Genomic DNA, 13,196 nt, shown 5'->3' on the forward strand with positions numbered 1-13,196 from the left:
TTTTCTCTCTCCTATTTACTTGCTTCTCACTCAAAAACATCTCTCTCCTTCCTTTACAACTGAACGGCTATTTATAGGGAATTACATAGTGGATGACAGCTAATCTGTCTTTTATTTTTGGATATGACTTGCGATATTATCACAACCTTATCAATCTCGCAAAACTTCCTTATTTTCGCAGGACCGTCACACTTTTCTCATGATTTGGTTGATGTCGTTTACTATGTCGTTTCTGAAGTTGCTCTGCGACACTGTCGTGTTGTGTTGTTAATAATTTCGAGGCATTATTGCTGCGAGATTCTGATCCTACAGAGAGTATTCAAAACTGGACTTGGTTCCAGGGTTTTCTGCAATTGCGGTTTTCTCATTAACAAAATCTTGTTGTATGCTTTTACGTTACTTTCCGCATTATAGTTGTTTAAGTTATAATTAAAATAATTACACTTGTACGTTAATCCAACACTTGGGGTGATCCATATAGTTTAAGGTTCCGGTTTCGAACTTGTACTATAAACCAAGTGTATACCTTGTGGTTTGATATCTTCTTGACAGTCTATGTCTATGTTAGATCACGCAAGGTATCAGACATATATGTTGATATCATAAAGATTGTGGTGTACTTTGTTCCCTCGTCATTTCAGGAGCATTCCACTTTTCCATTCTCATACCTCAATTAACTCACATCTCTCTTATACAAATCAATTTTCGCAAGTTCTACCTTTTTCTAATATAAATTGCCCAATTTGCTCAATTTATTCATTGATAAATGGATCATAGTTTGATTCTTCTGATGAAGAAATGGAATTGAGTATCGATATGTATAATAAAAGGCAACTAAAGTATTTGCAGATATTACGACAATGGGTAATAATTCATATGAGAATATACAAGAGAGAACCATTATATTACGATTACAATCAGGGTAAAAGATCTGTTGTTTTATAGCCAAGATAATTTTACTCAAGGAGATGGATGTTTCAAGTGCAGAAGTTTTATTACTAAAAGCTGATGCACTCATGATTATTTTCTTCCTGATTGTGGTTACTCTGATCAAGATTTCTAGTGAAGATTCCATGTGGGCCGTCACTTGCTTCAAAGATTTATTACATAGCTTTTGTCAGGTACAACCTAAATTTAATCTATCATGATGTTGCGCGACATATTCGAGGACATAATCCTGAACAAAAAGTGACTCCAACCCTTAAGGTTGCCAGTAATAGAGTTCAAGTCTGAAATGTGTATAAGAGGCTAAGAGACAATCTAGTCGCGGATCTTTGGTCTGATTTGAACCAGGGGGACTCATGTGAAGTTTATTTTGATATTTATTATTTTAATTGTTATTTTTTTAACTAGTTTAGTTTAGTTTTATATGGTATGAATTTCATTTAACAAGAAACTTACATAGAAGTTATACTAATCATATTACATTTACGCTAAAGAAACTAATAAATCTAAGCTTAAAATAACTAAAACTATTAGTATTAGACAAAACAAAAAAGTTTTCGTGAACCATATGGATTTAATAAAACTATTACATTTAATGTAAATAACTAATTAATCTAAGTTTAAAATAACTAAAACTATCACATTTAAGTTAAAATAATTCTAATTACTTTTTACATCTACTCATCATTATATTGTGCAACTTCATCGAGTTCTTCTTCTCTATCGAGCCGTCAAGATTAACAAAATACAGTAAAAACTTTTTTAATTAATACTCGATTATTCAATAAACTCTATTAAATAATATTTTTGGCCGGTCCCGAGTCGGAGACAACGTGCCAAATTAATAATTCGCTAAAATTATAAGATAATACTTTTTTGAGTACCTACATAGGCCCAATATGAAATATAAATTAATAATCCATTATATATATATTCAATACATTAATGATTTATGAAGACTTTTTGAAAAATGATTTAATGGTCTTCTGTTTTTTGCTAAAATCAATATCGCTTTGAATTTCATCTCTAATTTTTCTTATCATTGTAAGAATTTTTGGTGTTGTTTTCTCATAGCTCAACAAGAAACTATTCAATGTGATTGCCGCTTTAATAACATCGTTTCGTGAAGGGGGCTCTATCGTAGAACTTTCATCATCTTCTTCCACATCTTTATCAGTTTCCATAATGTTCTCGATTATTTCTTCATCAGTCAACAACTGTGTAACTTCATTTTCTTCTCGATAATTTAGGACATCTTCGACATTCATTTAATTGTCGTAGCCCAACTTCTCGATCAAATTTTGCAAGTCTTGAGTGATTTCACTGTCTGTATGTTCATCCAGATTGTCTAAACTTGTATTTAGATAGGTAATTAAAAATATGATTGGATATTGTGTTTATAAAAATATGATTTGATATTATATTTGTATAGGAAATAGAAAAGATATGATATGGTATTTTGTTGTTTTGAAGCATTGATATGGTATTTTGTTTGTATTAATTATTTGATATGAAGTTAATCTATAAGCTAATAAAATATTAATTAATAAATAAATAAATTAATAATTATTAATTTATCGATTAATTAATATCTCGTTTAATTAATAAATTTTGATGGTCCCGACAACATTAATTTATAGAGTTTGTACTGTATTGGTATTATTTTTTATCCATGACTTTATGTAACTTGGTAAAATCTCTTCCAACTATATTGTGGATTCGTTTTTAAAGTGTCCGCTGAAAGTCATATTCTTGGCCCGATTGGAAGTCTGCTTCTCTTACGAAAGACCGTTTTTCTAAACTCTTTTTTGCCACAGCAGAATGCTAAATTGATTTTTTGTTTTTCATTTGCATGTTGGTTTCATATGCACTGAGCAATGTTAAATTCATTCAAAGATCCTTCTTAGGCTTTTCTTTTCTCTCATTTTTTGGTTGTTTTTGACCGTTAACTATTTTTTTTTTGTTATTACCAGCATTGAAATTTGAGTTTGCAGAGAAATTATCCAATGGGCCCGTCAACAGTTGTTGAGTTCTATTTGTTTCTTATGAACTTCCTAGAACTAGGTGTAGCAGGAGAATATGGGGAACTAGCTAGCAGTGGCTGCGACCATCCAACAAACTTGGATTAAATGTGTTCAGCGAATTTATGATGTTGTAACAACTTTTGTATGCAAACGTTTTGCCATGTATTTTATGCCAATCCTCTCTAAATTTTCATTCATGCAATTTGCAAAAACGAATCTATTAAAGATCACAATAAGTTAAAAATTAAAATTTTAAGAACTTGCCTAAATGTTAATTTTTTTTTACCACGAAAACATATGTTTCACCGTTTTTTCTATCTCAATTGGCTTCCATGCGCAACAACATAAAGTTCACTTATTTATGATTGAATGTAAAAGATTTGACAATCCTATAACATCAAGTAACCTGAGGTTTAACTTTTCTTCACAGAATGTTCTTCCAAAAGGTGAGTGCTTGTTGTTGTGAACCATTACATAAACTAGTGTAAAATGTACGTAATCCCTTCAAATTACTTCACATTCCTTTATATGAAACTTTAAACCATGATCTTTGTTGCTACACTGGGACGTTAAGATAAAGCCATACTACAAGCAATTATACTGGAATTTGGTGGAGATTTGTTTGTATTGGAATTTATGTGAGATTTGAGAAGTAGAGAAGGTGTAAGATGGAATTAGCTTAGATTGTATATTTATATGTTTCAAATTCTAGCCATCGAATTGGTTGTTAATTTCAAACCGAACGGTCTACTAATTGCCACTTAGTGGCCAAGCAATTTTCCTCTGTAATAGCTCTACCGCTAAGCAATAGCTCTGCCGAGTGATAGGACAATGTTGCTATGCTCAGACAAATTTCACGTTTGAACAACCATTTTATCAATTTGAGAAGCTCATATTAGCTTCATAATTGACAATTTCATAAGAATACTCCTTAAAGATAAAAATACATCTCTTTAAGGATAAAAATCATAACCTTAAGAAGACCGACTTAGATGGATCTTAAATAAATCAGGAGACTATACGGTTAAGTCCTTATATGATAAATTGAATGAAACTGGTACTGATATTGTTAGTCTAGTCCTACCTGATTCTTTCTGGATAGCTATATGGAAACTTGATATTTCTCAGAGAATTAAATTACTTTTATGGAAATGCTTACTAAATGATTTATGTACAAATTCTAGATTGTGTGGGATGGTGAAAGATGTTGAACCTCATTGTACCATGTGTGGAATTGAAATAGAAACTACAGAACATCTATTAATTCATTGCCCTTTTGCTAAAGAAGTATGGAATTCAGCTTCTAACCCTCTCTCTATTAATTTAGATAATTCAAGAACTATTCTAGATATTTGTAAGGATTGGATCAATAACCCTAGAAAGGAGATTTTCTTAGAATTAATGCTTACTAAGATGTGGTTTATCTGGAAGGAAAGATGTAATAGAGTATTTGAGGACACATCCAAAGCACCTAGGACCTTAGTTATAAAAATACAGGCACATATTTCTTTCTGGTCAAATAAAAGGAATACACAGGACAAAATAAAAAAACAACATAAGAAAGTCTCAAAGCCAGTTTGGCAAGCACCACAGGATAACACTCTCAAGATAAATGTGGATGCTGCTTGGATTTCTGACAATTCACCCTCAAGTTATTCTATAATTTTGAGAGACGATGCAGTCAATTCAGAAGGAGGAAAAGCATGACAGTCAAAAACCTCAGGCCCACAAGAAGCGGAGGATTTAGGAGTGCTATAGGCAGCTAGATGGGAGCAGGAAAAAGGACTAGAAAGATTCAGCATCGAAGGGGACTGTGAAAGCCTGTTTAACTACTTTAAAGGAAAGAACTCTGATTTATCTTGGCGTTCCAAAGCTTATCTAGATGAAGCAAACATGCTAGCTCATCTATGCAACAACTTTTTGGGTTTCTTTTTCTTTCCAAGATCAAGAAATATGGTAGCAAATACTTTAACTAAATTTGTTAGAACTTTAAATTTACCTATTCCATGGGGAACTACCCCTCCAGAACGTATTCAACAATAACTATTAGTAGATAAATCTAATATCAGAAGATCTGACAGTAGATCGATATCAGATGGCTCTACTCATTTTGTATTACAGGCTCCTTTGGAGTTTTAGTCCTTTTAATGAAATAAGAATACTCCTTACCGGTCCAATTCTAATTCTTAATCTAACCATTCAAACTCCAATTATTATTTATTGGAAGAAAGATAGGTCTTATGCAAAAACGACGTCAATCAATCTCGGACGGTCATACATTTAACTAAACTTTTTGGCTTTTGTTAAATTTGGGCTACAAATGATTTTTAAAAAATACGTACCCAACTTGTTCAACATCTAACTAATTGCTTGCGGTACGATAAAACTGGTAATACACACATCATCCATGTATTCTATATTACTGGGATGGAAAAATCGTTTGGAACTCGTCCCAAACTTACTAGACGGTGGGTTGTAATACTTTTTTTTTCTTCCTTTTTTCTTCTTTCAAAAATGATCGACAAACATTACAAAAAAAAAACTTCTTTAAACCGATTTGAAAATCTCATTCACATGAGTAGGGCCCAACCCATCCAAAATTGATCCTCTGCTAATCTCATGGGGAGGAGGCGGATCCCATCCCAACAAAATTGTTATTTTTTTTTATTTTTTTTTTTGAAAGTTAACAAACAAAAACCAACAAAAAAACAAAAACTAAGAAGAAGAATCCTCACTAAACAAGTGAGTAATACAAGAAGGAGGAGAGGTTAACCACTGATTAGACAGTTGGTTCCGAACAACATAAGCTGCTAAGGAGTGAGCCATGAAATTGGCTTCCTTTTTAATAAAGTTAAAATCAACAGACGTAAAGTTCCCTAGCTTGTCTTTGATTTTTCCAATAGTATTCTTAATACGCCAAGGGACTGGGAAATTATTGTACCTGAGAGAATTGATCACAGTGAGTGAATCACCTTCAATGATAATGTGCCTTATAGCCTTGCTGATGGCAAGCTCAATTCCCACCAAAGCACCATGAGCTTCAGCTTCTACAACGGTGTTGAATGCGAATACTTGTGTCTGACACCCGTTAAACTCACAATTGTAGTTCCTTGCCACTGCCGCGCAGGCGAACCCTCTAATTCCAGCAGCACCATCAAAATTTATTTTTATTTTTGACTGAGTGGGAGGAGCCCAAATAGTCTTGGCAGAGTCTAGTAAGTCTTGTTCAGAAGGCAGAGTGATATCGTCTTGAATGTTGGTATCACGGTGGAACCAGTAATAAGCCTCTTGAAGCATTTTCTGAATATGCACAATGCCTTTGTTGAAGACTATGTTATTCCTGGTCTTCCATATACTCTAGAACAGACAAATCCCCATTTTTAACTTTGAGTAGTTTCCACCTTCTAATAACCAACTCTTGATATAGTGGTGAACTGAAATATTTAGGCTTGCATCAATTCTGAGAGTCAGGTGAGAAGCAAAAAGAACAGCTTGAGATACAGGGCAGTATGGGAACAAGTGTTCCAAAGTTTCAACAACACCATTACACATCCTGCACTCTGTATTAATATCTTTGCAGTATGTCATCATCCTGCTACCAACTGCAATACCATTATTAAGAATTCTCCAAGCAAATATTTGAAGATTGGGTGCCAAAAATTTTACCTGCCAAAATTTCTTCCAAGGTATATGTTCAGTATTACCATAATGAGAAGAAGAAGGAGCTCTGTCATTTAAAGTTTTGATGAAGGATTTTGCTGTAAAGACCCCATTAAGATGGTGAAGCCAAAGTGATTTATCCTCAGTCCCTTCTTCGCTGATGTTAGGTAAGTGGATATCCAATATAGTCTCGACTTCATGCGACTGGAAGCATAGCTGGAGTTTGTTTATATCCCACCTTGGAGGGTTCTGTAGGATAAGTTCACTAACTAAAACATACTGCTCTGTTGAAAGCAAATTGGGGATAGGCCTCCTGTTATGAAGTTTCGGAATCCAAGGGTCATTCTTGATATGTATCTTCTCTCCATTACCAACTGCCCAGCAACACCCTTTCTTCATCTCACTTCTGCAACCTAACATGACAGACCATGTAGAGGAACATTTTTGGGGTTTCGTCATTTCCCAGAAGTTGTCTTTTTGGAGATATTTAGCCCTCATAAGCTGACACCACAGACAATCATCATTTTCTAGAATTTCCAGACAAGTTTAGCAATCATGGCTCTATTTAAGTGTTGCAGAGTTCTAATTCCTAACCCGCCTGCATCTTTTGCAAATGAGTAGTTGTAGACAAACAACACAAAAAATAACTCTAAAACAATATACCCCAATGGAGAATGATGATGAACACGTTGGGAGCGGTGAGTCCCTTGCTGACATTGTCTAAATGCACGGTTTTATAACTAACTAAGTAGTTATAGACAAACAACATAAAAAAAAATTCTAAAATAATATACCCCAATGGAGGGTGATGATGACCCGTTGGGAACGGTGAGTCCCTTGCCGAATGCCATGCGACCCAACAAACAATAAAATATGTGAGTGATTGTTTTAACGTTGTATAAATGCACAGTTCATTTAGAATTTTTAGGAACGGTGGTGGGTCTCTCGTTGAATGCCAGACCCAACAAACAAGAAAACATTGTCAAAATGCAGTGGTTCATTTAGAACTTTTTTTTGCAAGAAAATGAGTAGGTATCGTACTAGGATCTGGTAGAATGTCATGTACTCATGTGACTAATAGGAGCACAGTGTCCGATAATACCATTTCGGGAAACACCGTCTACATCTCAACATCTAACAGCCATTCTTTCTCTCGCCTCTGAGATAACGTGTTCTGATTGGTTTCATTCTTGAATATTGGGTCCATAGCACACGGTATTCAGGAAGAAGGTGGGTCAATGTTTTATAAAGTGAGTCGTCCTGCTCTTTTTATCTGTTGGCTGGAATAGTACATTATTTCTTGGATTCTTTCTCTCTTTATTGCTGTATTTTTTCTTTATTATTCATATAATCTCTCCCTTTGGGTATAGAAAGTCTTCAGTAGAAGCAATCATAACGACAAGGCTACAACCAAATAAAAAAAACAAATTCCCTCTTTTCTTTTTTTGAACCGACCGACATTCCTTGAATCCTACTGATTTACTGCAACGGAATTTAACATGGAGATAAGTATCCAAGATTCAAGAATGACTTGTTCACTGTGTTTTATTACAAGTGAGGATCTAAAATCCCTTTCTCTAAGTAGTTTTGCACAGACTCCGCAAGGGTCTGTTCCAGTGGTCTAGTTGTCCATCCCAACTTACGCAATTTCTCGCAGTTCAATTCTTGAACCTTGTCTGCAGCAGTGACTCTGTTGAGACATGCAAGAAGAAAGAATCAATAAAAATAGAAGAGATCGCGCTCCATTAGTTTTGCAGGCCAAGTTAAAAAAATGTTCGTAATGATTAACTTACTTCTTGGGGGGACTGTAGTTAGGATATATGAACTTCAGCTTGTCAACCAATTCTCGCGTGTCCACCATGAATGCGGAACAAAGATATCTCCCTTCTGCTTCGGGCATCTCATATGCTAGCAGAACTGCTTCAGCAACAACTCGTACATCTACGACTCGCTGAACAAAGCTTAAGCTTCTTTCACATCCATCTGAAAAATTGATCATTATGTTAACATTATGCTACATTGCAGGAACAGCATGCAAAGTTTTGAGGTTTATTCTGCAAAGCAGCAATCAAAGCCAGATATTGATAAACAAGAGAAATACCGTTCAATATCTTGACGAGGAGAGAGCTACTAGAATTCAGTCTAGGCTGCAACATTGGTCCAAAAGTGATAGATGGACAAATCGACACAACATCAAGCCCAACTGTCTTGGCATAGTCAAATGCCTCAATTTCTGCTGCTGTTTTGGAGAGGCAATACCAGTTCTGGCACAAATAATGAATTGTTTAAAAGAGTGAGACCATTAAACATAATTGTGTCAGTTGTGTGTTCAATAACTAATCAAGTTATGGTCACTAAACAGGATTACTCTTGGGATGTAAATTTCAAACTCATTGCAAATGCCTTCTCTACTTCTTTAATCCTTACCTCAAGGTTTTTGCAGTGCTCTTCGTCAGACCAACAAGACTCAACCATAGGTTGATCCTTCGGCCAGTTAGGGTTCATAACAATAGCAGCAGCAGATGACACAACCACTACCCTCTTTACTTTTTCCTCATTACATGCTCTTACTACATTAAGTGTCCCCATAACAGCTGGCTTGATATCCACCTACAACATAGCTTACTAATGACTGCGAATGTAACAGTTAAAGCATCCTTTTTGTTTATATGGAACATGTGATAGAACCCCCGATAGAATAGAATTTAGTGTAAGCAAATCGCATACCTCAGGATTGGCTACACGATCGGCAGGAACTGGACTTGCAACGTGGAAAACTCCATTGCATTCTGCAATGGCAGCATGGAGGCTGTTGTAATCCAGCAACTCTACCTTGAAGAGTTGAAGGTTCTCAGCGGCTTTCTCCAATTTTCTCAAATGATCGTTCTTTTCATCACCTGAGAAGAGGTTTAACGGAGCATAAACATAGAGTACTAAAACCCAAATCTTCCTCAAAATATAAACTTGCAAGCACATTCAAGTTTCAATATGCGGATAATTGTCAGTTGAAATTTAGTAAAACTTGCAAACAAGTTGAGGACTATTACACACAAACGCCTAGAAAGAAAACTGGGAACAATTTAAAGAGCAAAAGAACCCAACTAAGCTAAACGGTGAAAAAAGTAGCTAATCAAGTCTACCATTAACTACTTCAGAAACAAAGTACCGTCAACAGCGATTGAACGACCAAAGGGAAAGAATTAAATAGTTGCTAAGGAAAATATTAAAAGATTTACCACTTTAGTAATAATGAAATCGAAAGACAACATGTAAATAATATCCAAACTAGGGGTGCACATACCCTATCCATACCCGCCAAGCCTACCATACCCGTCAGTGTTGTAACCTTATCTTATCCTACCCTTTATTTGGCGGGTAGGGTGACGGTTAGAGATTTTTTTACCCGCCGTTAAATGGGTAGGATGATGACGGGTAAAACACGAAATTACCCTACCCTACCCGCCTACCCGTCTAATACTGAAAAGACAAATTAACCCTTGTATTGTTTTCTCCTCCTGTCTATTTTTTTGTTATTTTAAAACATATTAGGGGTAAAAGACAAAGTAACCCTTGAATGGATTTTACTTTCTATCGAACCATTTCATCTATTTTTCATTCGAACCATTTCTCTCTTTTCATTCGAACCATTTCATCTCCTCGTCTCTGCAGTAGCGAAGTGAAGTCTGGGTTTCGATCTGAAGCTGAAGATGTAAGTGATTTGTGTGTTCGATTTGTGTATCGTTATGTGTTTGAATCTATTTTTTGCTCATCTCAATCCACTTTCTTATCTCTGCAGAAGAGAATTTAGGGTTTCAGGCTGCAAGTGCAGTTTGAGGTTTTGGGGGTTTCGATCTGAAGATGTAAGTGTTTAAAGCTTTCAGTTTGTGTTTTGATTTGGGTTTCGATTTGTTCTTTTGGATTAGGCTTTCATTAAGGTGTTGATGTGTTAATTAGATTTTCTATTTTATATTAGTAACTGATTTTGAAATTTTTATGAAAAATCCTATACTACTGAAATAGAACGTGGGAATTAGGATTTCTCGGTATTCTTTTGCTTGGGTTTGTTTGCTTTGTTATATAAAACCCTCTTTGCTTCATCTATTTGATTATACTTGGTTTTCCATAATGTAAGTGTTTTGAATTAGATTGCTATGTGGTTGCCCTGATTTATTGTGTATTAACTCTTTGCTTCATCTATTTGATTATGCATACATATATTTCTTAAGAGAAACGATGTTGGTGACCATTTTCCCTCACTTGCAATCTGCTTAGGCTTTGAACTGTTAAGTACCGTTATCAGGTTTGGTTCCCTCCCTTATAGACACATTTCTTGATCTGTATCTTTGATAATTTTAGATGAATTTTCGTGTCTTTGCTTCTAGTTGTCCGTTGTTTAACATGTATGATATATGGTCAACTGTTGTTCAAGTAAATCAACTGACTTAAGTGTAGCTTATGGAACCTTTTGTCTTATAAAACAATTCTTAACATAGCTCAATAAATGAATTTAGAGAACAAAAAGTAGGTTTGTTCTATTACAGATTGTTTCAGGGAACAGAGCTTATACCTTGTTACAAAACCTATACATCCCACATATGATGAGCATGATTAGACACTCATACCCCTTAAGAGTTCTTATTCTCATCCAGGGAGAGATGAGAGTCAAATTGATAATAGGAATTTTGTTTCATTTTTTTTTGTGTGTTAAATTGATTGAAAAATCATAGGGTTTCAATCATAAATGGTGTATCTTGCTTTCTATTCATATCAATTGTTACTCTCTGCTTAAATGTTTGCTTTCTTAATTGTTTGCTTTCTATTCATATCACTTGTTCTTTGCCTTATAACTTCTATTTCTATTGGGAACCTTTTCTCTAGCTGCAGTATTCTTCTACAGTAGAAGTTCTACTTTGTTCTCAGGCTTAGTAATTGTTGCAGTAGCATTACTAGCTGCAGTATTCTTTACTGGTTGCAGAAGTGACTAGTGAGGAAGCATGGTTGAGATTACAGAATTGATGTCAACGAGACCTCATATTCCCTCTCAAGATTCATATCAATCTGTGCAACAAAGGGTCAGTGTTGTTATATCTCCGCCACCTCCACCATCTTCTCAACCTGAGGTCAGGGAAAGTATGAAGCGGAACAGAACATCTTCGGTGTGGGAGCATTTCCAAAAGAGTGTTGATGAAGCTGGTATTAAATGGGGGAAATGTAACTACTGTGAAGGTGGTAAATATAGGGCTGGTGGTAAGAAGTATGGCACATCAAATTTGAACTGGCATTTGACCAAGTGTCGGAAGTATATGGAGTCACTAGAAGTTGCGCAGTTGGACTCTCTCGGTCAGCCTAGCAATCTGGGAGATCAGCAGCAAACAGTTGGGGTTACCTTCTGTCAAGATGGATGTAGGAGAGCCTTGATAAAGTTCATTATCACAGATGAACAGTCTTTCCGAATGGTTGAAAAAGAAGGATTTATAGCATTTTGTAGATATCTTGTGCCGAGGTTCAAACTTCCATCGCGGATGACCGTCTATCGTGATATCTGTGGACTGTTTTTGAGTGAAAAAGCCAATTTGGTGAACTATTTCAAGTCGAACAAGGTTAGAGTTTGTCTCACAACCGATACATGGACATCCATTCAGAACTACAACTACATGGTAGTTACTGCCCACTTCATCGATGACCACTGGAAGTTACACAAAAGAATAATATGTTTCTGTCAAATTACTAGTCATGGAGGTGAGCATATTGGAAGAGCATTGGAGAAATGTTTGATAGAGTGGGGTCTTGAGAGAGTGTTCACCATCACGCTCGATAATGCATCTGCAAATAAAAAAGCAATTGAATATATCCAAGAGAAAGTTGTAAGTTGGGGATCGTCAATTGTAGGAGGTAAACATTTACATGTAAAGTTGTAAGAATGTTTTGAGTAGCTTGTTGTGTTGCTTACGAGTTAATATGATCTGTATATGAAGTTTCTATAACAATTAGAACTGTTTCTACAGGTATTTTTTGAAGCCACTGTTGAGTTTTCTGGTTCTACGTATGTCACTTCGCATACATTTTTGGGGGAAATTTGTGATGTACGTGGAGAGTTAAATGAATGGCAAAAAGCTCATCATGATCCTCACTTAAGCCATATGGGTGAGAAGATGTTACTTAAATACAACAAGTATTGGGGTGAGCATAAGAACATGAATCCTTTATTGTTTATTGTTGTGCTTCTTGACCCAAGAGAAAAAGAATCGTGGAAAGAAAGAAAATGAGAGAGAGTTACTTGGATCTCTAACAGTTCCATGGACTATGTAACCCTTAGAAGAAGCTTTACGATCCATGATGCTATGAATCCTCCTGCACCTGTGACGCAAACTCTCTCTGGCTGTACCATTTTCTCTTTTGCTCTGCAATTGCTATGTTCTGCTCTTCTCTGAAACCAACAATGGCCAAGCCCCAAGAGAAAAATACTGAAGGTGGATCAAATAGAGGCAAACGAACATACAAGACAACTATACCCAACAACTGCTACTACTGGTGGTCCATAGTAGTTTAAGTCTATAATAAATCTAG

The 13,196-nt window shown here is 35.5% G+C and overlaps 2 protein-coding genes and 1 pseudogene across 2 annotated transcripts; all 3 read right to left on the reverse strand.

Annotated features, from left to right (window-relative positions):
• Window positions 1-5,684: 5,684 nt before the first annotated feature.
• LOC113350326 lies at window positions 5,685-6,266 on the reverse strand. Its single transcript, XM_026594442.1, has one exon. The coding sequence runs from the start codon at window positions 6,264-6,266 to the stop codon at window positions 5,685-5,687; it is 582 nt and encodes a 193-aa protein (XP_026450227.1).
• A 60-nt stretch (window positions 6,267-6,326) lies between these two features.
• Window positions 6,327-7,088, reverse strand: LOC113350336. The gene has a single exon (XM_026594449.1). It carries the CDS (start codon window positions 7,086-7,088, stop codon window positions 6,327-6,329), a length of 762 nt encoding a protein of 253 aa, XP_026450234.1.
• A 1,089-nt stretch (window positions 7,089-8,177) lies between these two features.
• On the reverse strand, window positions 8,178-13,017 carry LOC113350344 (annotated as a pseudogene).
• Window positions 13,018-13,196: the final 179 nt, after the last annotated feature.

This window comes from Papaver somniferum, chromosome 1, assembly GCF_003573695.1.
Source record: "Papaver somniferum cultivar HN1 chromosome 1, ASM357369v1, whole genome shotgun sequence".
Classification (NCBI taxonomy): Eukaryota; Viridiplantae; Streptophyta; class Magnoliopsida; order Ranunculales; family Papaveraceae; genus Papaver; species Papaver somniferum.

Coding starts and splice junctions, on each gene's coding strand:
- LOC113350336 (XM_026594449.1), bottom strand. CDS start 7,088: ATGACGAAACCCCAAAAATGTTCCTCTACATGGTCTGTCATGTTAGGT.
- LOC113350326 (XM_026594442.1), bottom strand. CDS start 6,266: ATGCTTCAAGAGGCTTATTACTGGTTCCACCGTGATACCAACATTCAA.